Source organism: Tupaia chinensis, unplaced genomic scaffold (assembly GCF_000334495.1).
Source record: "Tupaia chinensis unplaced genomic scaffold, TupChi_1.0 Scaffold143720_1, whole genome shotgun sequence".
NCBI classification, from domain to species: domain Eukaryota; kingdom Metazoa; phylum Chordata; class Mammalia; order Scandentia; family Tupaiidae; genus Tupaia; species Tupaia belangeri.
In genome coordinates, this window is record NW_006203569.1 from 143428 (window position 1) to 169372 (window position 25945).

Below are 25945 nucleotides of genomic sequence, written 5' to 3' on the forward strand. Positions count from 1 at the left end.
CCTACAAAAAGAATTCTTTGCATACTTTGAGCAGGATGCTAGAAGACAGTTCTTCTGAACCTTATTTTGGTCTTGCTAAGACTTGAGTAATGGTCAATGACAAACCTCCTCACCTTCATACATTTCAACTTATCAACATCTAAAACCCAGTTGAAGTGTGCTTTCCTATTTGGCAGAGAGAATTGTCAACTCAAGATAGACAATACAATTCTAGACTATTTGTATTTCCAGTGCCTCTTATCAGTAATGCTGAACCCTCTGAAAGGTGAATTAAATGTGAGCGGGGGGGATGAGAATGTGAGGAGGAACTGAATGAGTCATATGATATTGGCCTATTTTCCTCAGACAATTTTAGATCCATGTTCATATATATATATATATATATATATATATATATACACACACACACACACACACACACACACACACACACATATATATACTATATCAGTTTCTTCAGGCACTGGCACTACTGAGTAAGCCATAATCTGACACCTTAAAAATAATCTCCATAGAGCTGGTGAAGAGAAGGGAGAGGATCCATCAACTGGACTCAAAGCTATAAATCAGGGCAGTAGTGGAAATGGGAAGGAAGGAATATAGATCATGAAATTTAGCACTGCTGTATTTTTTTATTCTATAAACTATATACAAAGATAAAGAGGCTATAGTATTTACCTTTATAAAAAGACTTAAATGTTGTCTTAAGATATAACCTCAATGTGACAAAGTCCAAATTTGTCACTTATTGAGCATGCTTATAAATTATGCATATTCATAAAACTGAACTCTCTAGCCTAAGAGTATATAGTTATTTTAAGGCAGAGGCAGAATTGAAACAGTTTCTTGTTCTTGGTCCAATACTCACCCCCCCACACCCCACCCCGCCCCGCCCCTACCATTGTGGGGACCAATGTAAGATTCAACTGCTCAGTCATGCTTTCTTCTTGTAATCAGAAAGCTGCTCACAAGTGTGACTTAGGCCCTTGTGGCCCACTCAGATATTCAATCCCCTTCCCTAGTACTCTACCAAGGCACAAATCCTTTCAAGGCTAGGGGCGGATTCCACTCCTATTATTATTACAATATGCCCATACAATTGGTAGACGGGGTTTGGAGGCTGCCACCAGGGGGAGCAGTAGCTTTGGAGAGGGTTCCTATGACGTGCCCTCTAGCAAGCATGAACAGGCAGAGGAAAGCGCCTGCTGTGGAGGCTGAGGTTTGCTTCAGTCTCTCAATCTGGCCTGGCAACTAGTAGGGAGAAAGAGTCCTGGAAAAAGCGTTTTCTTTTTATTTCAGGCATCTACTCTATTAATTTAACTTAATTTGTTAGTAGCTGATTTCTGTCAGCTTGTATTTAGGTTTCCAATGTGATAGGCCTGTTTTAGAATGTACAGGCACAGAAACCTTGTGCTGCTTTCCAAGCAAAACCAGAAAGATTCCCCTGGGGTTGTTTTGGAATTTAAGGAATCAGAGGGTGAGGGGACATATAATGGGCACAACTAAGACCTATGCAGCCCATGGTACTGTGGTCATATTCGATATATAAGTACTCCCTGCTTTCCTGCCATGCCAACACCCCACTTCCCTTTTGCTTTACTAGGTTAAAACCTTTTCCTTTATTCCTTTGACTATACTTTTAATCAGAAAATGAAGGAGCAGTTTTGCTTTTCTGGTGGCCTTGTAAGCTTTTTTTCTAACTGCATGTTTTCTTTTCTAGTATTCTAGAAATTAAATAAGAATCAGCTGGGAGAGTTAAAAAAAAAAAAAAAAAAAAAAACAAGTGGGAGAGAAAAAAAAAAAAAAAAAAAAAAAAAAAAAAAAAAAAAAAAACCTTGTCATATATGTAAGACATGGATAAAAATGGTCCTGGGTCAGTCCTACCAAAGACACAAGTACAGTCTCCTTGAGGTTAATTCATGTGTACTGCGTTTGCAATGTGCAGTGATAAAGTGCTCCTACTCAAAAAGAAGGCAGCTCTGGGTGTGTGAAGGAAAGTCTAGCAATTCTGTGAGTGGGGCAGCATCATGTTGTCTTCACAATCCTTGGCTCAGCTGTGAAACCACTGTCCTTGGAAAGCCCACTTCTCAAATTCACCTCTACTATCGACTATGAGAAGATACTGTGTGGAGTCAAGAGACTTGCTCCAATCTGGAGGTGTGTGGAGGCCTTGGGCAAGTCATTCAACTAAATGAGCCTCTAAATTCCTGTTGTAAGTTGAAGATGATACTGGCCTCAGAAAGTTCTCGGAAGGAGCCAATAAAAGAGCATACAGACTCATTCTTACAGTTTCCAAATAAAAAGACACTGGCTTAAATACATCTAATAAATCAGCATATTTCTAATGCTATAGGTACTGGTGACTTAAGTTGCCTCTTTAGAATTTCCAGTTGTCAGGTGAAAACTTCAAGTTTTGGGCATAGAAATTGTCCATTTACGATATGGACTATGATTTTATGCCACATTCTTAAATCCGTTTTAAGTCTCAGTGTAGTACTGGAAGCTTGAAATCACAGGTGTATCCTTTTTTTTTTTTTTGAGAATAGTCAGTAGCTTTCACATCTTTTCAAACCTACCTGCCTCACATACCAATACAGACTTGTCACTGTAGTCATGATAGCCTCTTTGACTATCCTTATTATTAGCTTGGAGCTGAAAGCAGGTTCTTCCTCCTGTCTTCAAATTCTCTCCATCTCTCTCTTTTTTTTTTGGAGAGGTTTTCTCTATAGGGCACGTGCGCTCGCCAGCCAGCCAGACAGACAGAGACATAGAGACAGAAAGTGAGAAATCACCCCCCAGGGGGGATGGTCACGCCACAATCCCTTCTCCTCCATTCTCCTCTCGGGATCTTGGGCATGCACGCACACTCGCCCGGCGTGAGTTTTAAGCCACCAGGTACGGGACGCAAACCATGGTTGACGCTGTGGAGTCCAGCGACATAGCCATTACGCTAACTGCTGGTTCCCAAATTCTCTCCATCTCTTAAGAACGAGGTCAAGTTCTATTTTCTTGTGCTACCATAATCCACAAGAATGCCTCTTCTTTCTAAGCTTCTAGTTGTTCCAAGCTGTACTAGAAAGTCCTTTCCAATCTAGTGTCTCGTTTCCTCAGTCAGGTTGTAAATTATTACCTCAAGGATAGGAACTCTTATTACTTTCATCATCCCCTCTTCAGTGTTCAGCATAGTGCTGGCCTGCTGAATAGACTTAATGAACATTTGTTTAGTTACCTTCAAAGCAATGGGGCTCAAAGTGATCATATCTATACAGCATGGTGGATAGTGATTCAGAGCATAACTCCAGATTGGCTTCCAATTCCAGCTCTACCATTCAGTAGCTCTGGGCAAGTGATTTCCCTAACTTATCAGTGTCAAAATCTCATCTACAACATAAGGGCAATTATAATGCTTACCTAGGGTTTTGTGAGGAGTCTACATGAATTGATATATTTAAAGTGCATAGAAAAGTACCTGGCATGTGGTAGAAACTACCAAAGTATAGGTTATTATTACTTTGTTACAGTTGTTATTGATATCGCCACCGTCATTACCGTTCATTATGTCTGAGCCTATGTATTCTGGATTTTGTAAAGAGCTGTTTGGGTATGGATGAATGATGGAGAAATGCGGAGGTTTAATAAAAAACAAAATAAAACAAAAACAACATTAACCAGGAAATGGGGAGGCAGCAAGAGGTTTGTTGTGAGAGAGACCCAGGGACCTGAGAGTGGAAAAGTGGGGCAGAGAACTGAGGCCATGTGGTGCAGTGGTTTGGCAATGACCTTAATTCTATTCTTGACTCAGAAATCTCTGAATAAGGACAACTTGTTATTTCCATAACTGTTTTAACTCTATTAACCAAATACTGAAATTTTAGAACACCAAGAGAAAAATTAGCCAGAATCCTGCAATTTTAGAAAAGTATATAAACAAGAGCAAAAGAATGAGAGTTGGAAAACAGTGAACTCAGGGGGCAAACAGGCACAGTGAAAGCAGTGTGTGCAGAGAACATTAGCCCTGGACTATCCTTGGGAGGAGGTGGTGGGGGCTGCTCCTTATTCCGAAATGACGTTCTTCTGGGTAGCGCTTCCTTAGATAAGGATAACTAAATTTGGCCAAAAGGGAATAGGAACCAATATTTATTAGACAGATGTATATATGTTTTGTATCATTTCATTCTCACCTCTTTGTCACTAGGTGGATATTATTTTTCCATTTTAGAGAGAAGAGGCAAAAACTCGGGGAAGAAATTTCCTCAGCTAGTACACAGTGGAATCAGGAGTGGAAGATGACCTTTGACCTTTTCTTAAGCTGACCACATCCAGGCATCCGCTGGGGCCTAACAGGAAGGCATGTGGTTCGGCTTCGTTTTTGGCAGGGGGTAATTTGTGCCAATGTTTGTAGTTCCTCAGGGATATGGATAATCACTAACGAGAATATTCTGGATTTTAAATAGTTTAAAGCAGGAGGGAAAAAGAAGGGTGTGAGAAGACCTCCTCTATGAACGAGATTTTTTTTTTTCTTTCTGAAACCCCAAATTATAGTAGCCCAGAGGCTTCCAATGAAGAATTTTCTTCTGTATAGCTATTTTGGGGAGCAGATTTGAGGTTCATGAAAAGTTTCAGATCACCATTTGGCTAGGGCAACTTTTTTTAGCCTTTGCTGTTTTAAATGTAATTGCCAACTAAAAGTTATTTAATACTGGAAGCTTCACAATTGCTCAGATGGAAGTATAGAAAATATTTTTGGAATGGGAAAGGCCACCTGACCACACATTCTTAACCCTGTCCTCATACTTTTTGCCAAACCCTTCAGCTTTCTTTTCTTCAGAAATTCATAAGGTCTCAAATTTGCCATTATGTGTAGTTTTATCTGCTTGCAGCATTTCGAACTGCAAACCTCTGCACTAAATGAATCTGACTGGACGTCCTGTTAACCTAGGATAGGGTGCTCACACTCCAGCCTGTTGCCGCTCGCTTTTGTAAATAACGTTGTATTGGAACAGTGCCACACCACTTCAGGCTTGTCAATAGCAGAACTGAAAAGCTGGGAGAGAACAAGGAGGGTTGCAAACCCAAAGTGTTTGCTATTTGGCTCATTACATGAAAAGTTTGTTGACCTCTGACCTACAACATGGAAGAATTTTCACTTCTGGTTTGTCTCATTTAGTTAAAAAAATAATTTAAAAAAGTAACCGACCATTTTTTTTTGTTTTTTTTTTTAATTCTGCCATTTTCTAGAATCACTTTTCTAGGAATAATAAACTAACCGGACAGTATCTTTGGAGACTCCCTGGCTTTCCAGTGAACAGACAATACCTGACGTGAAGCCTCGCTTGTGCTGTCTGGGTGTCACTGACTGTCCAGCATCCTCTGATGCTCTTTACCTGCCTAATTCATAACACTTGTTTCCTCAACTTTTGCCCTGACTCCCAATATTTTTCCTTTGCTGAGGCTTATGTATTTTTTGGGACAATTCCCTTTTCTCTGACTTGCTATGCTTACACTTTTTAACTGGCAAAAACATTTGTCATCTTCATTTCCTTTAGTTCCGTAAAGGAAACAAGCCAAACCAAATTGAAACTGGTTAACTTTTCCTCCCCTATTGTCCCTGCTTCCAGTTTTTATATTATCTGCAGACTTGGAAACTGCATTTCATGTGCTTATAACTTTTACATTTAGCATTATTCACAACTGTGATTCTGGAGTTTATGCTAGAAGAATTTCCCATCTGATTCTCTCTTCCATCCTGAGAAGGATAGCAGTATCTGTGGATACTCTGTGTTGCCCAAGTTAAAAAACGTTCCAAATCCTCCTTAATTCATCTCCTACCTAATACTACTTTGGAACATTGCCTACAGCTTTCTCGGAAGTACAACCACTTGGAGCCTACAAATTTCTTTTTCCTGCCAGATCAAAAATGATAGCAAAGAAATCTGCAGAATATGAACAACCTCTCTCTTGATGCCTGGATTTAGGTGTATTATTCTCCATCACACTATGTTTTCTTAGATACCTTTCACCTCAGCTCTTGAACAACTGCTTAGATCCTCCTCAAAGTAAGAGTGAAGCAGGTCAGCAGGTAGGTGGTGTGGTGATGAAGGCACTGGATTCCCACCTGTCCAAAGATGATTTGAGTCTCAGACTCAGGGACCAACAAAGTCCTGAGAGGACAATGGAGAAGAAAGGATTGCAGTATGGCCATCCCCCCAGGGGGTAATTTATCACCTTCCTTCTCTCTCTGGCAAGCATACATGCCCTGTGGCAAAAACAAACAAACAAAAAGAGTAAAGCTGACTTTGAGATATCTTGGAAGGTGTGATACTGTGGCTCCAGGAACAAATGATAATAATGGAAACCAGCAAGTATAGTATCCACGTGTGTTGGGAACTTTACAGCCATTATTTCTGTTCTTCGCATTCATACTATTATTTGGGGAAGGATAAGACTTAATGTCTAGTTTGATTAATATCATTTTAATTTAACTAATGGGAAAACTAGGGTTTGGAGAGGTTAGAGTAGACTCTCAATACTAAGAGGCAGGTCTAGGATTTGTGCCTAAGCTACTCTGAGCCCAGCCGGACTATCTTTTCCTACTGTAGGCTAGCCTCTGTGCTAACTGATGTACCTCCAGTGAAGGAGGTGAGGCCTCCAGGTTATTCCTCCAGATGAGAGAGATGGGAGGAATGAAGTAGGAACACTCAGACCAGGAGAGAATGAAACAGGAATAGGCTTAGAGATTAAAAGGTGAAAACTCTTTGGCCTTAGCCCTTTTCCTAGGATTCCATGTAGGCAGAATATCACCTATGAGTTACCTCCCATCCCTAAGAATTTTCTTCAAAGTATCTGTTAAGTATTATTGTTTATGTTTACCTGGATTCCTTTGAAAGATACCATAACCTTGTGGAAAATCTTGATTAAATACTTGAAGTCGTCTATTACCTGAGACTGGGGTCGTTTGTGACCATCATCTCACTCTTGGTCTAAGTCATGCTAAATAAAGCAAAGACCTCCCTGCCAGCATGGCAGTATCAGTATGTTTTTAGATCTTTATTAAAGGAAAGATCAATTTTCATCCAGCTGTATTTTCTTTTTTTTTAAAAATAATTATTTATTTAATTTTATTTATTCATTCATTTATTCTAATTTGACCAGAGAGAAATACACAGAGAGAGGGAAAGTAAGAAAGCAAGCCACCAGGTCCGGTACTCGAACTGCAGTTGGCCATGTGGGAGTGTTCAGCACCTTAACCACCACACCACCTGCTGGTCCCCACCTTTTCTAATCTGATCATCTAATCTACAGTGTCAATTTTTGAGAATCTGTTTTTTCTTTTCTATAAGAAAGTCAGCGCTATCCTTACGGAACTGTTTCTAGAGTGGGATTCAAATGGAGGAATACTGAACATAAATATTTGTTCACATTACGTGACTCCTCTGGTATGGCATATGGGGAAAGGTTATTTACCGGATCCCTTGGCTAGGAGTACAGGATGTGTTGCACCTTATTTAAATATGAATCAGAGTTAGCATGTGGCTGAATCTCAACTAAAAATATGATGCAGAATTCAGTATTTATCCAAAGTAAAGGCAAGGTCTAGGTCTTTCAACACACATATACACAGGTCGTCAACACTGTAAATGCACACAGTCAGACACACAGATATAGCAATTGTCATGTTTACTGAGTGCCCGTTGTGTGTCTAATAGCGTGCATGTTAACACAGTGCTGGTTATGTGTATGTGAGGTAACAATACCAACTGAAGGAAAGGCTATCCTTAAAACAGATGTGCAAAAATAAAAAGAAATTGGAAGCCAGCTGGCTGGACTACCTGAATTACTGAATGTTAATATATGCCTGGTCTGACACCAATGACATCCTTATAAAATAACGGTAAGTCCATGTATTCATTTAAGGCTGAGATCAATGAAAAGGAATAGCTCCTGGATCAGACTACCTCCCAGCTCCACAATGTTGAGCAAGTTAAACATCTCTAGGTTTCACTTTCAATGTCAACATCTGTAAAATTCAGATAGTAACCTGCAAGGGCTATTCTAAGAATAAACGAATACCTGAAACTTCACCTAGGTGCTCAATAAATGTTAGCTATTATCATAATAATTTTGATGATTCCTTCATTGACTTTGATGTGATGGGAAATTAGATGCCATAAGACATTTATTCTCTGTACTTACTCACCCTACAGCTGTGTTTTTCAAATTACATAGCTGTGAGCCACAGAATCTTGGTTTCCTGAAACTTCTTTAGTGGACAACATGTAGGTAAGGAGAAATGTTTAGTTAGGAGTATCAATCTGGAACTGGTACAGTAGTATATTACAGTATGGAAGTCCAGACTATGCAGAATCACACAGACCAGCCTCCCAGCAATAAAAAACCTCTGCCCTGTGGTCAGTGTCCCTGGGAGGGGAGTGATTTCTCACTTTCCCATTCCCTGTCTGTCTCTCCTGCCGGTGCATGTACCCTACAGCAAAAAGAAAAAAGAAACCTCCCTCCAAATGACTGATGTGATTCATTTCTTGTTCTTTCATTCATTGGTTCTTTATTTGCTGAATGTCTATTATGTTTTTAGAATTGTGGAGATAAATAAGATTGAGTGTTAAACATCTAATCTTAAGGAAGATAAACACAACTCAGAAGGTAATTTACAAAAACAAACAGCTAATTCTAGTACATAGTGGTAAGGACTGAGACAGAGTATCATGCATGGGGTACTATGCAGATCATGGAGGGGGTCATGTGACCCAGCCTTGCGGGGAGTAGGCTTCCTGTAAGGAAGAGTAACAGCCAAAGTCAGTAGGAAGGCCCGAGGAATTGTTTTCTTTTTTCTTTTTTTTTTTGGAGAGGTTTATGCACTCGCCAGGAAGAGAGAGACAAAGAGACAGAAAGCAAAAAATCACCCCTCGGGGGTGATGGCCACACCACAACCCTTTCTCCTCCATTCTCCTCTCGGGATCTTGAGCATGCATGCACACGCACCTGGTGTGAATTTAAGCCACTGGGTCCGGGACTCGAACCACAGTCGACTACATGGGAGTCCAGCGGCATAACCATTATGCCATCTGCTAGTTCCATTCCCAGGAAAATTTGTAAACAGCAGGTAAATGGATATTGCTGAGGGGCAGAGCTCAGTGCCATAAAATGGAGGAAATGGAAAGAAATGAAGCCAGAGCCCCAGACAGAAGTCAGATGCATATCATGCTGAGGTATTTAGACTTTATCCTCAAGTGATGAAAAGCCATTGAGAGAAATTTAAGCATGGGCACAGCAGAGACAGGTTTGCCAGAGAGATGCTCTGGCCGTAGCATGGTGAATGGTCTAGAACAGGAGGCAGTAAACTTCTTTTGTGAATACGTAGACAGTAAATATTTTAGGCCTCCTACAGTTCATGTTGTATATTACAATTTTCTTTTTGTTTTTAATAACCCTTTCAGAAATGTAAAGGCCATTCTTTCAATAACCCTTTATATAGCCCGAGTTTGAGTCCCAGATCTAACATATATCAAGTATAAGACCTTCAGCAAATTAACTGAACAGATCTGTACTCAATTTCATTGTCTCTTTAAAAACCATTCCTAATAACCCTTTAAAAGATGTTAAAGACACTGGCTGCAATTTGCCAATCCCTGATCTAAAGAAGGCAAATACAGGGTTAGGAGATTATTGCAACCATTTAGAGTTGATGAATGAAATCAACGAATAGATGATCAGAAGAGGGAAAAGTGGGAGAAATTCAAGTGCCACTGAAGATCAAGAATGGTCTAGATTTAGAGACTGATGAAGGAGGAATGCAAACAGTTTTTGACTTGGGAAGCTAGATGAATTGGGGTACATTTCAAGGAAATAGGAATATAAGAGTTTAGATTTTACATATGTGAGGGCTTGTCCAAGAGTTCATGGACAATGTATGTTATGAAAGAACTATGAATTAAACAATTTTTTTGCATCAAAATTAAACTCATACATTAATTCCATCTTTCCATGAACTCTTTGAAATTCCCTCTTATTGAATTGCTCTTTTTGGGGCGCCTCTAGGTAGGGATATCTAAGACAGTATATATATATGAGGGGCCTTCAAAAGTTTGTGAACAAACAGAATTAAAGTATGAATTTGTTTTGGTGTGAAAAGTTTTGAAATATGTGTATAGTTTCTCCATTGTCTGTGAACTTTGTGAAGACTGTGCACGTGTATCATAAAAGGGACTTGGTCTATGCTAGATACATGGTAATTACCAAGGTGAAGGTGAGCTCTGGAGCCATGAGAATCATTAGTGTCTATAGAGGGAATCTCTTAGGGCTTACTAAGAGGTATGTTGAGGAAGTCACAAAGAATGAGAAAGAACAGCCAGAAAAATAGGAAGAAAACCAAGTGCATTTTTTTTTCCTTACAGAGATTTTTGCTATAGCGTGCATGCATTCACTAGAGACACAGAGACAGACAGAGAGACAGAAAGCAAGAAATCACCCCGGCCCCCCCCTCCCCCCCTGCCATTCCCAGGGGATGGCCATGCCACAATCCCTTTTCCTGCATTCTCCTCTAGAGATTTTGGGCATGCACAGACATGCATCCAGTGTGAGTTGTTAGCTGCCAGGTCCAGGACTAGAACTAGGGTCGACTGTGTGGGAATCCAGTGATGTAACCATTATGCCACCTGCTGGTCCCAAAGTACGTGTGTTTTTAAAGTAGAAAGAAAAATGTTTTCAAGACAACGTGGTTAGCCTGGTGTGAATGATTCTGAGAGGCCAAATTAGATAAGGCATGTTTTAAGAGACAACTTTCCCCTATTTGAGAAAACATGAAAAAAAGTTATTTCAAGGGATTGGGGGAGAGGGTTTTTTCCCCTAGAGCTATGCATGTTGCATACAACCTTAGAATATGAGACAGGCAAATAGAACCTAATTCTAGAATAATCTGAATAGATATATTAAGTTTGATATAACATTTCACAATTAATAACCTTGGGGTTAAATCTAGAAGATATATCATTCCATTAGGTTGTCTGGAAAGTCATAATGTATTCTTCTGTTTTTCTATGGAAAAACGCATCATGACTTTCCCAAAAATCCAATATTTGCAAAATATTTCTGGGATTAAGTTGGCTACTTTAGAGCTATCATATTAATGTTTTCAAACCACTCAGGTACCATTAGTGCACTAGGCCCATGAAGTGAGGCTAGAATACTTCTCTTCTGATGGACTTTGCAGGGCAGCACTACAGTGCAGTGAAACCAGTCAATGACAGATCCATAATACTGTTGTCAGAAGAGTCATGATGTATTCTTGCATAGAAAGGCAGAAAAAAAATGTGTCTTGACTTTTCCAACTACCTAACAGCAAAGAGGACTCAGCAATCAAAGCAAAGAGAAAACTAAAGAAAAGTTCTCTTATTTTCAAAATAAAGTGGAGCACAGCTTTCTGAAAAGAACTTACTAACATAGCCCCATAGCTGCACCGAAAAGTCCGCTTCTGCTTCTTTGTTCTCAGGCTGAACAGGGTGGCTATGCCTAGTTGTTTCAGTCTCTAGCTAGTCCAGAACTTTTTCAGAAAACAGACAGCAGACTTGGCATCTACAAACTAGACTGAGTTTCATCAACAGGGAAGGAGTTTTCTCTTCTTCATCCATAGTATCTGACATCAGGTCTGGCTCAGAGTAGGTATGACAATTTTTATGGAATCAAGGAAGAAGAAAGTAGAGATTATGATGAACCAGCCTGTCCTAATACACTCAGGGACACTCTTAAACTACTGCTTCAGAAGTTGGCATGTGCTTCTAAGAATCAAGATGATTCATTCCGATCAGTAAATTTCGTATATGATGAGATGCAGTAGTGCCTGAATTGCTAGTGATTCTTTTATAAAACTAATTTCTTTCACATCAAGCCTTGGCACATTTCAAAGCCAAAGCAGTAATAGAATTCTGTCAGTCACTTCCTCCCTTGACCTGTTTCCTGCTGGTTCAGGCTATTTATAATATATGTTCATAAACTACAAAGTCCAGCAACTCAACAGAAAGCTGAATCTTGCACTCTCAGAGAGGTAGATTTGGGTACTAAGCAAAAACAGACTAACTGAACTATAACACTGGGCATTTCAGCACTTCTCTGTTTAAAAATAAATGAGCATTTCTGAGTACTAAACACAGCAATGATGACAAGCAAGGAAACCCAACCCAGACGAGGTCACCAATAGTCCATGGCAAAGCAGTCCCAATGGCAGTTCTGTGCCTCCTGTGTACTCTATGCAGATACACTCACTCTCTTTTCTCCAACAGAACTTGAGAAACTGTAGAGAACACTAAGCCCCAGCCATATTTCTTACTAGCTATCCAGGTAAATGGAGAGGTGGCAATGTCAAAGATCAGATATTTTCCCTATAGCACGCCATTAACTTGCATTGAAAAACTTTGTCAAAGATAACTCCAGAAAAGAAAATCTTGATAGTGTCAAAAACTTTGTCCACATCCTTTAAGTGTCTTCCCTCTTAATGCTACCCTTCTATTCCCAACCAATTACCTGGATAACTGGAGGGTTGAGGACTCGCCCTCCGCTGTCCTAGGCCCAGCACTGTCAGTATCCTTAGCACTAGACTATTGTTTCTCCTCTTCGAGCAAGATTCTGTTGGCATTAGAATCTCAAAGCTCAGGAAAATTAAAAGGCCAAAATAGTGTGTCCTAAGTGTTGTTTCGAGAATTGCTGGTGTTTCTAAGATTACTGAGCCAAAAAAATTGTGTGGTGATCAAAGAAGTACTTTGAAAACACTGCATACAGTATTGTCCATTTGGAAAGTCACAACACATATTGGAAAGCTTAAAAAAGTTTTTTTTTTTTTCCAAAGAAAACCCCAAATAATTTTCAGTTGGGGTAAATGCATTCAGGAACAGTAATCAGCTGTTTTTTAAAAAAGGTGATACAGATCTCTATGTACTATTATGAAAACTTCTAGGCATGGTAACTAAAAATCAAGTCAAATTTCTGAACATGACTAATATCCCATTAAAACAATCTAAATCCTATATGTGTGTTTTTATATAATAAAATACATAAAATTCTAAAAGGATGTATACCAAATTATTAAGAGTGATGGTGTCTGGGGAATAGGATTGGGGAGAGGAGGGAAACTTGCACTTTCTACTTTATAGATTTTGATATTATTTGAATTGTTTCATCGCTCTGTTATTACTTTTATAATAAAAAATCAAAAGCTATATTAAAAATATAGACATAAAATTCAGCAGTAAGTACATCTGTTTAGCTTTAAGAGAGCACTTCGCAAGCTCGCAATCACTGAAGCTGACTTGTAAAGCACCCAAAAACAATGTGTGCAACAGATTTCGAAGTGACTATGCTCAAGTCTCTCCCCATCATCTATCAACATACTTTAACCTTCTGTGACCTTCTGTGACTGAGTGAGTGAAGGAAGCAGGAGGAAACTCAGAAATGATCTGACACAACGCCCTCACTTTTGAAATGAAAAAATGAAGGCCATGAATAATTAAAAGTCTTGATAAGATTAACCTGAAGCCCATTTTCCCACTCCAGCTCCTTCCACATTACTGTTATGGTCACCAGGTGACTTAGATAGGCCATGATTCTTGGTTTTCATCAAATATCCCCAGCACTCACGGAAAGTGTTGGGACCTCTGAGTAAGCCCTGACCTAAATGTTGTCCCTGAAGTCAAAGGGAGAGCAGGGTTCTGAGGACCCCTTCCCATTGCCCTGTCTTGTTCCACACCTTTCTAAGAGGATGTAGGTGCTATTTTAAAAAAGGATACAGGAAATAGGTGGTGGAAAATACCATGGGACTTGAGGGAAAGTAGTATTTCTAGTGAAATATAGGAGATTCATGCAAGCATGAACTTGCTCACTCAAAACATCACTGGCTGTTGGGCAGACCTGGGTTCAAATCTGTCCTCTTGAGTCTGTATTTTACCAGCATCTAACACTGGTCAAGTGTCCTCGTCTTTGAAATGGAGATAACTGTGAGCCTCAGTTTCCTCATCTCTAAAACAGAGATAGCAGTGTGTATGTTATAGTTTCTTCTGGACATCAACTAAGATGATGGCTAAGAAATTTCCTAGCTTGAGGGAGCAGAGCAGTTAGTATGTAGTTAGTCAAAACATATTAATTCCCATCTTCTACCTCACGCAGTCATCTGTGAGTCTTCATTCCCAATGGTATTAATATTGGGTCGTGGGAAAAGTCACGAGGCATAGAAAAACACATCATGACTTTTCTGACAACCCAGTACTAATCCTGGACAAGAGGCCTACGGAATGTAAATAAAACTTGGTATCTACACTTGAGAAACAAACTGGCTGGTAGAAAGGGTAGCATGACATGGGAACAATTAATATGACAAGTGCGTTGATAAAGTGAGTTCCAGGGTGCCACCCACCTGAGCACCAGGGCAGTAGTCAGCCAGCATCTACCATCCTGGGGACCTGGCATGGGAGCTGCCATAAGAACGCAAGAGGATGGACTGCAATCTTTACAACCACATTATACAGATTTCTGGAGAAAACTACAAGGATCATAGCAGTGAAGCCCATGAAAGTAAGTATGAGCTGGGAGGAACCAAGGGGCAAATGAAAAAAGTTAAGAACAGGCTTTCAGGATCTGCCACTTGCACTCAAACTGTCTCCATTGTTTCTGTGCCAGCTCAACATGGCTACCTCAGCTTTCTTATCCAGGGTGTGATATCAATACTACTTACCCCATAGGGTTTTGGTGGGAAGATTGAACAAGGTAATATCTTAAAGACACTGAGCACAGTGTCTGGCATCTAGTGAGGGTGCAGAGAAAAAATGCTTAGTGTTGCTATTAAAGCTATTTGGTCTGTGAGCATAAGGCCCAGAGACAATATTACTGACATTTCAAAGGCACAACAGGTGTTGACAGAATGGACACAAGTCACATTGGTTCAGTAAGTCTCAGAAGAGTAGGCAGCGCTACTCTTATTGGAATCTCTTGGAAACTTAATACTGAATCCTTGGGTCTGGTTGTTACTGCAGTGTGATCTTGGGTGAACTGTTGAACCTCAGTTTTCTATGTAAAGTGGGATGATAACGTCAACCTTTGGATTAACTGCTAGAATAACAAAGGCAATTACTTCTAAATAAATATGGCACAGTGCCTGATACAAGAAAGTTTGGATTCTGTCCTTTCTTACCCAAATTAGCAAGCTAGAGAGGAGGACTAGTCAAAAAAAAATAGTATTTAGATATCGATTTAATGACAATATCAATGATAAAAAGTTAAAATGAGGAATCTGGAGTGGAGGATCTTAGAGGTTCTCTCTCAGCCATAGTCTATATGATTCTTCAAGTGATTATTTTGATCACTTACCTTAGCTCTGCCTCCTAATAAATATGACCTTTAGCAAGTGACTTGGCTCTATTTTCTCTTTGGTAAACTGTGGGTAAAAAACTGTACCTACTTCTCAGGACCACTGTTAGGATTCAGTGAGATAAAGCACCCAGAGTTTATGCTTGCCAGCTATCAATATTGTTGAAGCTACTGTAAGGACTAAAAAAGACTATGTGAGGTGTTTGGCACAGATACTGCTCAAAAATATTACTACTACTTCTATTATCACTATTGATTTTACATTATGAATGGCTATGCTCAAGAAGAGATACATGCTGTCAACTAGATAATGTCACATCAAAACATAGGCACCAAGAGATATCTGGATAATTAATGACAGGCCTGCCTCAGGATAAAAACTTTGTGTAACAAATAGCCTCATCCAGACCAGAGAGAGCATGGGTTCACCCATAGGGCATAGCAGGTGTGGGTTGCCCTCTCTCCCAGTCTTGAGGGACCACACATGGAGAGTGTGTCCTGGTATCTAAGCTTTGCAATGGTTCATCTCACAAAATAGTAACATAACAACATCGTGGCCTGAAAGGACACTGCTCTGCCAAAGATTCAAAGCTATCCAGAGAGTATAGTATTTCATTCACCTGTGTGATCCTATGGGGACAGGGTGAGTAGGTAGTAGGTATGAGCACACATAGTTCACTCATACATACCTTGCATTTGCTCCAACAGTCTGTCAGTGATGAGAGGACCTGGAACCCAGGCTGTGATCCCTGAAGCCTACGATGCCACGACCTACCTTTGCTAACACATTGAAGGGGATGCGAACAGTGTGATCGGGCAAAATGTGGCTCCCTTGGTTCTGCCCACCTTCCACCCTTTCCCAATCAAGGAAGCCAGCTGCAGGCTCACCTGTCACTGAACTGAACCTCTTCTCCGTTCCTGGCCCAGCTGATGGTAGGCCTTGGGTTGCCTATGGCTTCGCAGTGCAGAAGCACACTCAAGGTCCCACTGGCCAGGGCCACAGTCTGTCCCAGGTGAGTGACCACCTCCGAGGCGGAAAGTTGCTGGGCAGCAGAGATCTTCCGCAAGATGGTGGGCTTGCGGTGTGGCCTGCGAGACGTGCCTCCAGCTTCCCCAGAAGCCGAGGTCCGCAGAGAGCTGGTGAAGCCGGACACGTGCTTATGAGGAGGGATAGCCACGGGCGGTACCCTCCGTTCAGAGGGCTTGAGGAGCAGGTCCTGCTGCTCCAGGTGGCTGCGGGAGATCTCCTGGGCCAGCTGAGCCACCAGGTGCTTGCTGTAGAGGTCGCGCAGCTCCTCGGGCTGCTGGGAGAGGTTCCTGAGGATTTCATCCAGGCGCGCCTGCTCCGTCACCATGGTGAATGGGAGGTGCAGGAGGGCCTGCTCGGCGTTGGGATCCTCTTCCGAGGATGCGTTCTTTTCCGTGGAGTCCTGCACCTCCCAGGAGGCCAGGAGCTCTCCTGGCCAGCCCCCTTGCTCCAGCAGCCGGGAGACAATGTCATCATAGCGACTTCCTGGGTCGACCGAAAGGCCCCGCTTCTCAGCCTTGCTGCCATTGGAGAAGATCCCGTTCTGGTGTTTGTGGGTTTGCAGGGCCTCCTTGGGGCTGGCCTTCCTCACCAGGAAGGCCTCTTCCTCACTCCGCAGGCTCAAGGGCCGGCCCACCAGCTTGCGGTGGCCACTAATGAGCTTGATGACGAACTGCTCGCGGGCCGGGCCAGCGGAGCAGGTGTAGACGCCTGTGTCCGAAGGCCGGAGGCGATGGATCTTCAGGTAGCCGAAAGGGGCCACGGTGACGTGAGCCGAGCTGATGAGGTGCTGGCCGTCCTTCTCCCAGGTGATGAGGGGTTTGCGAAACCTGCGCGTGGGACAGCGCAGCACCACGGCGGTCTTGGGCAGCAGGTAGGCGAAGCCGCCCACCACGAAGTGCAGCTTCCTCTGCCTGCGCGTCTGGATGTAGACCTTCCGCGCCGCCGCGATGTGCGGGCTGTGCTTGGTGGACGGCCTCCCGGGCCCTGCGCAGGGCGGACACCAGGAGAGCAGAGCGGAGACGCAGGCAGAGGGGGAGGGAAGGGCGACGAGAAGAGACCAGAGGCCAGGACACAAGAGACAAGGAGAGAGTGCTTCAGAGCTGGTTTTGGCCAGGGCCGTCATGTACCACCCTCTGTTTTACGGGAGGCACTGGCTACCAGCTGTGGACCATCAAGCTGCCACCGCAACCCACACTGGAGGCCTAATGAGGTGCCGTGGGGCAACCCTCGTGTCACCCTGCTGGGTCCTCCTGCCCCCTAGAAGCTGAGAGTAGGGTTCTAGTTGGAGAGGGGCCCAGGGGAAAGGCAGTTCCTCTCATTAAAAGCATTTAAAAAAAGAAACCAGCATTATAAAAAGAAGTAGAGGACAGAAAAGGAGAATATCCCTGGCTAAATGTTTACCTCTGGGGTCCTGCAAAGCGTCAGGGACCTAACGTACACGGCGGGGGGAGCCCAGAAGTGTTACGACTCCAGGGGTTAATATTAAACAGAACAAATCTGTTTGGAGTAGTTTAAAATCCCCGAGTGGATCACATTGGACTTCATTAGGAACGCGCGGCCTCCAGCTTCCAGATCTCTCTATGTCGGCAAGTGAACTTTGCTCTAGCCCCTGCAAACTGGCTTTCCAGGGGGAGAATTCAGCCTGGCCACGTGTAATTAAGATGCCTTTTCCGTCTCCAGCTGAGCTGTCCAGCCTGCGCCCTCCAAGGGCCCTGGCTGCTGCTAGATGGTCCCGCCTCCCACCCCGGAGCTACTCACTTGCACAGGTTGCCAGCATACAGGGCCTGATAGAGGAAGAGAAGGGCAGGGGCGGGCACAGGCTGGAATTGACAACAGTTGATACCCCGGTTTTCAGCACCTTCCGGCAAATGGCGCTCCGAGTCTGGGTGCCCTCCCCGCAGCTCGTGGAACACTGGCAAGGAAAGACCAAATGCGCATAAATTCAGGGAACTAGAGGCTAAAGGCCTTTTAATGTGAACTCTCAAACGCATCAATCTATGAGAAAAATGTTTTAGAAAAGTGGCAGCCACCGAGAGAAACACTGTGATGTAACCTCAGGAAGACTTGTCCATCTTGTAGCCAGTGCCACTCTAGCATTATCTTCCATTCTAAGGTTGCCTTAGACTTTTTACCTGTTTTTACTGATCAAGGTTGACTTTAAAGTAATCGAGTCTTGTGTTCAAATCCCAGCTCAATATTTCATTAGTTGGCAAGTTTAACTCTCTGATTCTGTTCCCACTTCTTATTTTGTAAGCCTGAGAATTAAATGAGATCTTCTGTTTTAAATGCCATACACAAAAATTACAATGCTAGTTCCTTTCTCTTCACAAATAATTTCTTTTTAAGAGTTTTTTTTTTTTTTTTTTTGCTATAGGACATATGTGCTTGACAGAGAGACAGAAAGTGAGAAATCCCCCCTTACCACCAGCAGGGGGGATGGCTATGCCACAATCCCTCCTCCTCCATTCTCCTCCTGGGATTTTGGGCACACAGGCACACATGCCTGGTGTAAGTTTCAAGCCATCAAGTCCGAGACTCGAACTGTGGTCAGCCATGTGTCATCCAGTGATGTAACCACTATGCCATCTACTGGTCCCAAATGATGATATTTTAATGTCAAGTGTTAGTATTTGTTATAAAGCTATTTCAGCTGAGGTGGGCTGTTAGATATTATGGAGAAAAGATGTGCAAGGAAGTTCCTGACTGCAAGGAACTGTCATTCAAGTGAGGGGGAAGACTCTAAATGCATTTTTTTAAAAGAATTATTTATCTTTATTTATTTTTATTAATTTATTTTAATTTGACCAGAGAGGGATGGAGTGACAGAGATAGAGGAGGTGTGAAAGCAAGCTACCAGGTCTGGGACTTGAACTGCAGTTGGTCATGTGGGAGTCCATTGTCCTTAATCACCATGCCATCTGCCAGCCCCTCCAAATGCATTCTTAAAATGAAATAGTATTATTTATTTATATTATTATTGGGTTATCTGAAAAGTTATGATGCATTTTTGCATAGAAAAATATAGAAAAATACATCATGACTTTTCTGATGACCCAATATAGTATTAGGGAAATATAGATCAAAATCACAATGAAATACCCGTTCATATTCACTAGAGTAGTCATAATAAAAATGACAGAAAATAATGAATGTTGTTGAGGCTGTGGAAAAATCAGAACCCTCATACACTGCTAGTGGGAATGTAAAATGATACAGCTCCTTCAGAAAACAGTTTAGTAGTGTCATTAAAAAATTAAACATTAATTTACCAAATAAGACAGAATGTCACTTCTCGATATCTCCCCAACAGAAACACATCCACACAAAGCTTGTGAGAGTCCATAGCAACATTATTAATGGCCAAAGACTAAAAACAGTCCTGGAGCCATTGGTTGTTGAATGAATAAACAAAATATGGTATAGCTACACAATGGAATATTATTCAGGCATAAGAATAAATGTAGTTCTTAAATGTACTACAATATGGAATAACCTTAAAAATATTATGCTAAGTTTAACTTTCCTTTTAAAAATCATTTAAAAATTTTAATTATGATTTCTGGTGGTGTACATATAATTGATGTACATCTTTATGGACTACAGAATGTTTTTAAGGCATGTGTACAGTGTACAATAATAAAATCAGGGATATACCCATAGTCACTTTTTTCAACATTGAATGTTGCATTATGTGGCACACATTTGTTAATGGTTCTACTTTTTGGGAAATGTATATTAAATTGCTCATATTTTTATATTTAACTTTCTAATATGTAAATTATACCTCAATAAATACATTTGTAGGATGAAATAGTAATTTTAAAATTTAGTAAAAATATAAAGCTAGAAGCCAAATATAAAATTAATGCTAATGATTGAATTCATATGATACACTAGAGATTTTCTGACCTAGATTTTGAAGTTGGGTAGAGTCTGAGTGGGTATAGTGAAACAGGGATAAGCTTGGGAGGCAGGGAAATTTCCAGAACAAATGTAGAAGAGTTCATTATCAAAGTACAAGGCAGACTTGGGGGCAGAACTAAACCAGTTTGACTGAATCGAGGGACCAAGTGGAGAGAAGCAGGAGCTTGAGAGGTAACAGAGAGTCAGACTTTGGCACTTCTAATTTTTGAGAAGAGGTTTGGAATTGGTCCATAAAGCAATTGGAGGCCATTGTAGAAGGGAGTGACATGATGAAAGAGGTGTTTTGAGAAGGTTAATCTGGCAACAGTGTATAGGAGGAATGGGAGTAAGAGATGGATGGGAGGCAGTGGAGGAGGCTGCCACAGTAGTCCAGGCTGGAGATGAAGAAGACCTGAACTAAGGTCATGGCAATATGCCATGTTACCTTGAAAAATGACAATTAAAAAAAAAAACAAACCAGAATCAACAACAAAGAATCTTAAAAGTGTTATATGTGGTCATGTTGGAATGACACTATTTTGTGTAATGTGCTGTGATACATGGCACCCTGAAAGAAACTTAAGAATCAAACCCATTGCTTTTGTTGTCTGAGGATCATGGATTCCAGATTCTGCCTATCACTGATTTTACTGTAAATGACAGCACCATATCCAAGGATCAGGTGGAATGGAGGTGAGAAAACTGGAAAATTTTATAGTACGGGCATTTTAGTACTGCCAATTAAAAAAAATAGGTTGAGAGTCAGATGATTGGACTATAGTCCAGTCAAGTCTACTTCTTTCTGTAGTTTGAGTTTCCACATCTCTAAAATAGGAAAGCTAAACCACAGCAGAGATTTTTAACTGTATTCCATATATACTCATGCAACGATTGAGGGTTTTCTCATGTGATGTGGAAACCTGAATATTAGAGATCTGAGACCCCTTCCCACACTTCAACTAAAATAACTCTCATTTTAACTGTATTTATTTTTTTGGTTCATAGTAACATTTCATTTGACAAAATAATTCTAGGCTTTTGTTAAAAAACAAATAAAAAAATAAAAAACAAGCCTACAACAATCAGACTGTAGGGTCTTCTAAGTTTCTTCTAGTTCTAAAACTGACTACCCTGACATTAATTTCTTTTATATTTTTTGAGGAAAATAACTTCCATAAAAATATGACAAAATATTTAATAGTTGGCTCTTTTAAGAGATTAAAAGGTTTCTTTTAAAGAAAAGTAGAGCCTTTTGAGAGGTCTTATTTTGAGAACAGAATCTGCAAGTAATTTTATTTGAATTTTCTAAAACTTTGGCTTAACTCTGTCTCTGAAGGATTCTGTGCAGTAACTATGAAGTTGAGTCCAGAGAGTTGAGGATGAAAAACGCCCATAGATCATCCAGGTCTTCCTTTCTCCAAAGGGAGTCTTCTGGGGGGTGTGGAATGCATATCTCATCTCAGCCAGAGGGCCAAAGAAATGACCCTTTGGATGGCAGGTCCACCATGGAGCCTTTATGAACACCTCCAGAAGCACTTTTATATGGCACCAGCTTGAGTTTAATCCCAGTGATTTGATTACTTTCCACTGTTCTCCACCTCTCCCTAATATTTGGAATTTCTACTCATCAATTGCTCAGAACCTAATTACACTCCTGTATTAGGTCTAACTACTCTGAGTTCTCCAAAAGCAACTTCTCTGTTCTAGGAAGACCAGCAAAGCCTGTGGGAGCCTGCAGCTGTGGCTCTTGGTCCAGTCAATGTTAATGATTGCTTTTATTTCTTCTCTTTCTAACAATGAACATGGATAGAAGAACATCATAATATTAAAGATGAACTGTTACTAGGCATGACGTACTTTATATGCATCATTCAAGCTTCCCACCTATACATATATTACACAGATAAGCAAAGTAAGGTCTAGAAGGGTTAAGTTGTGAGCCCAAGGTTATACAGCCAGTAAGTGGCAGAGTCAGGCTTTGAGCTTAGGTTTAATTGTTTCTGAGTCTGAGCCTGTTTACTTAATGTGACCCATGGGACCTCTGTTCAGTAGTCTGTTCTAATCACAAAGGTCCCTTCTACAAATCTGGAGACAAATGAGAACTTTTTCTGAATTCTCCTTGTTCCATATGCTCCAGAGACCACAACTCCAATGATAATTTGCCCAAGTCCCTAACTCAGCATCCCACACATAAAAGACCTAATCAACTTAAGAGAGAAACACCTTTGATATTTCACTGGGAGGATGTCTTCATCACTTGACAAACATATCTGTATTCTGTTTTGCACTATCTTTGTTATTTTTTTCTAATGTATAATATTATACCCTGAATCATTCCCATGGAACAATTGTTACTTATGTGTCCCTGAACATGTACACAGATGCATACACTTGAATACACATGTGCTCATTTTACACTCTTTTAAAATTTAATCCTGAATCAAATTGTTTCTTTTTTCTTCTTTTCTGTTTGTAATTTTTGCTATAAGGTGTATGTCTTGCTGGAGAGATAGAGAGAGAAAGAAAGAGAGAACCCCCCCCCCCACATGTGGGATGGCCAAACCATAATCCCTTCTCTATTCTTCTCTCAGGATTTTGGGCATGCATGCACATGTTCATGGTGTGGTTTTCAGACCTCTGGGTTTGGTACTTGAGCTGCACAGTTGGCCATATGGGATGCCCCTGCCTTAACCTCCATGCCACCGACTGGCCCAGAAATCAAATTGTTTCTAAAATGTGAAAAATCAATCATTCTACCATCTGTTTCAAGACATTTGGGGTGGGATACCACTAGAGAAAATTTTACTGCTAATTATAAAACCCATGGTAATGTAAGTTAAATCTCAATTGCAATGCCTAAGGGCACCATCTGATGGAACTCTATATAAGTTGATAATACAAGGAACAAGAAGTCTGAGAACTATGCTGAAAGAACTGGCATCTTAATGTTCCCAGGTAGCTTTCTTCTCTGGAAGCAAGTGTCTCTCAGCAGCAGCTCTTAACTGCATGTAATACATTATGCCAACGAGGCAGTGGGGTCAGGAAGGTCAACTAAAATGCTTATATGCAAGAAAGGGAAAGCTCTCAAATATGTTTTTGACATAGAGGTTTTGCTGCATGTCTAGTGACTCTGTTCTTGGCAAAATTTTCTTGTGAGGCAATAATGGGGGCGGGGTGCAGGAATTTCTCTATGGAGGACACATGGACCTATGGAAAGCGAGGAATTGAACACAGCTCAAAGAATTAGTAGGGCCTGATAATATATGAGTTGAAGTTGGTATAAATGAATGGATTTATGATAGTGTTAGAATAGAGAGTATTTAGAACCAATAGGTTAGTTGGAGGTATATCTCTCACTTATGGGTAAAGCCAGGCACAGTGAATGCTGATGCAATCACTTTCCAAAAGGCAGGACAACAGGGAAATCAAATTCTCTTGCTGGGAAGTTGTTGGTGTTTTAGAGCCAGGAAACTGACAGTAAAGAGGCAGGATTTCCTTGGCCTTCTTTTCCCTAATAAATCATGTCCTTTATTGTCCAGTAACTTGGAAGAGAAGAACTAGAGAGGCTTTGGCCTTCCTGAGTGGAGACTAGAAACAGCTGGGAGTAGGAGGTGCAGAGAGGTCAGGAGAAGGGGGTAGGGAAGATATGGAGAGAAGAGCCCCGTGTTCTGAAAGGACTCCTGGGCCTAAACAGCATGAACTAAGGAGGCCTGATTTGGGTCCTTGGGAGCAATTTACAATTCCAAGCTTCCAATCATTGAGTAAGGGCTGGCTGCAAACTCCTGCACCAGAATTAAAAGCTAGTTACACACTTGGTATAAATGGACTAGTTAGAAAAATGGTATAAATGGTTGGAAAACACTGTTCTATAATACTAGAGTTGTTTTGTTCTCTTCTTGCCTTTTCTGTGTCCCTGTCTAGGGGAGTGCCTTCTTTTCCTGCTATATCTCTTTTATTCTTTCCTTAGGAGGATCATACACACCTCTGTCCAGTCTGAGAGAAGCCACTCGCTGGGGCAGTCATCTTTCTTGCAGGCTTGCTGGGAGGGTGGTTTTGAGGCTGAACAGAAGGTCTCAGGAAGCTCCAGGAAGCTGCCATCTGCCATGCGTTGCTTGCAAAGAACCTCACGTTTCTGAGAGCCCCCTCCACAGGTCCTGGAACACTGGGGAAGGAAGGAAGGAAGGAAAAGAATGTCTGTCCAACATAGGGAGTCTGACTGCCAATTCTCACCTTAGCCTTGGCTGATTAAGAGTGAAAAAGGAAAAAAGAAAAACAATGGAAAAAAAAAAAAAACACAAATAGAGAAAGAAAAATCGGGAATCAGGCCAAAGGATTTTGTTTTCTCCCTTTGAAATGAATTTTGTAGCAAGAGCTATATACCCTCCACTATAATCCCAGGTATTTAACTAGAGTATTCAGGAATTTCAGGGCCTTTAAATCTTAGAAAGTTGCTCCTGAACTATGATTTGCAGCCATCCAAGACAACTGGCTAAAAAGGTTAGTATAATAGAGAGTTCAACATATTTATGATCCAGTGAAAATAATCTATGCTGCTTCCAGAATGAATGAGAGAGCTCTTGCTATCATCAGTATAAATCTGGAGAAATTAATTTGTAGAGAAGACAGTCCTTTCTCTTCTAAGTGTAGGCACTTACTCTACCACATTGAAAGGGCATTAGATTTAGGGCTTGGTTTTCTAAAGAATTCCCTGGGTATACTTTTCTTGCAGGATTGATGATATGTAGGACATTAGGAGCCTCTGAAATTTGGGATGCAAGAAAAATAGCCTCATTTCAGTGGTTTTCAGAGGGACCCCCAATAAAACATATTGTTTACATTAAAGTTAATGATTATAATACAGCTGCATGAAGGGCAAGGGAGGCCCCCTGAGGGACAGACTGTTGACTGTCTTTAAATATTTGTTCCTGCCATTTCAAGAGCAAAGGAGCCCCCAATTTTCAGTGGGGTGCATGATTTTTCAGCATAAAGATTATATTTTCAAACCTCTCTTAAAGACAGACACAGACATCTGACTAAGAGCTGGCCAATGAGATAGAAAGGAAGTGCTGTGTGTAATTTCAGGGAAGTATCCGTGAAGAGAATGTGCATCTTTTCTCCTCCCTTTCTCCTCCTTGCTGGCAGGAATGTGAAGTTTAAGCTTTCATCTGAAACTATGATAGGCCAAAAGATAGAAGACTCGCTTTCTGATGGTGTTCCCACCATGCCACTGCAGATTGCCTGTGTATGTGTGAGAGAAACACTTTTTATCTTAAGTAATTGCTATTTGGGCTTTTCTATGACTGAACCAGATATAACCCTAGTTATTAAAAATAAAGGAGGGAGTTCAAAAATTCATGAAAAAATAAAACAAAAGTGTAAGTTTATTTTGATGCAGAAAATTTTGGAATCCATGCATATGTTTGATAATATGCATGTTCCATAAACATTTGAAGACTCCCTGTTTCATTTTATGACTACCCTATGTTGGGAATAGGTGATTGCAAAAATGTTCTGGGTGCTGTTTTCTTCTGGAATAGTCTCTAGTCTTTTACTTGCTACTCTTGGGCTTGCTGAGAATTCAGGTCTATGTTTAAAACATCTGAAAGTCTGTGCTGAAGGAGTTGCCCCTGTTTCATGGTGATCCTCTCA

General features: G+C 41.1%; 1 protein-coding gene across 1 annotated transcript in view; it reads right to left on the reverse strand.

The window, feature by feature from the left end:
• ADAMTSL1 (ADAMTS like 1) overlaps positions 1-25945 on the reverse strand; it is a 367415-nt gene that overhangs the window by 99636 nt on the left and 241834 nt on the right. The window contains exons 17-19 of the mRNA XM_027766822.1: positions 24279-24458; positions 18152-18305; positions 16252-17377 (exon numbers count right to left, since the gene is read on the reverse strand). Coding sequence (XP_027622623.1) covers positions 16252-17377; positions 18152-18305; positions 24279-24458 — 1460 coding nt within the window. The remainder of the gene's footprint in view (positions 1-16251; positions 17378-18151; positions 18306-24278; positions 24459-25945) is intronic.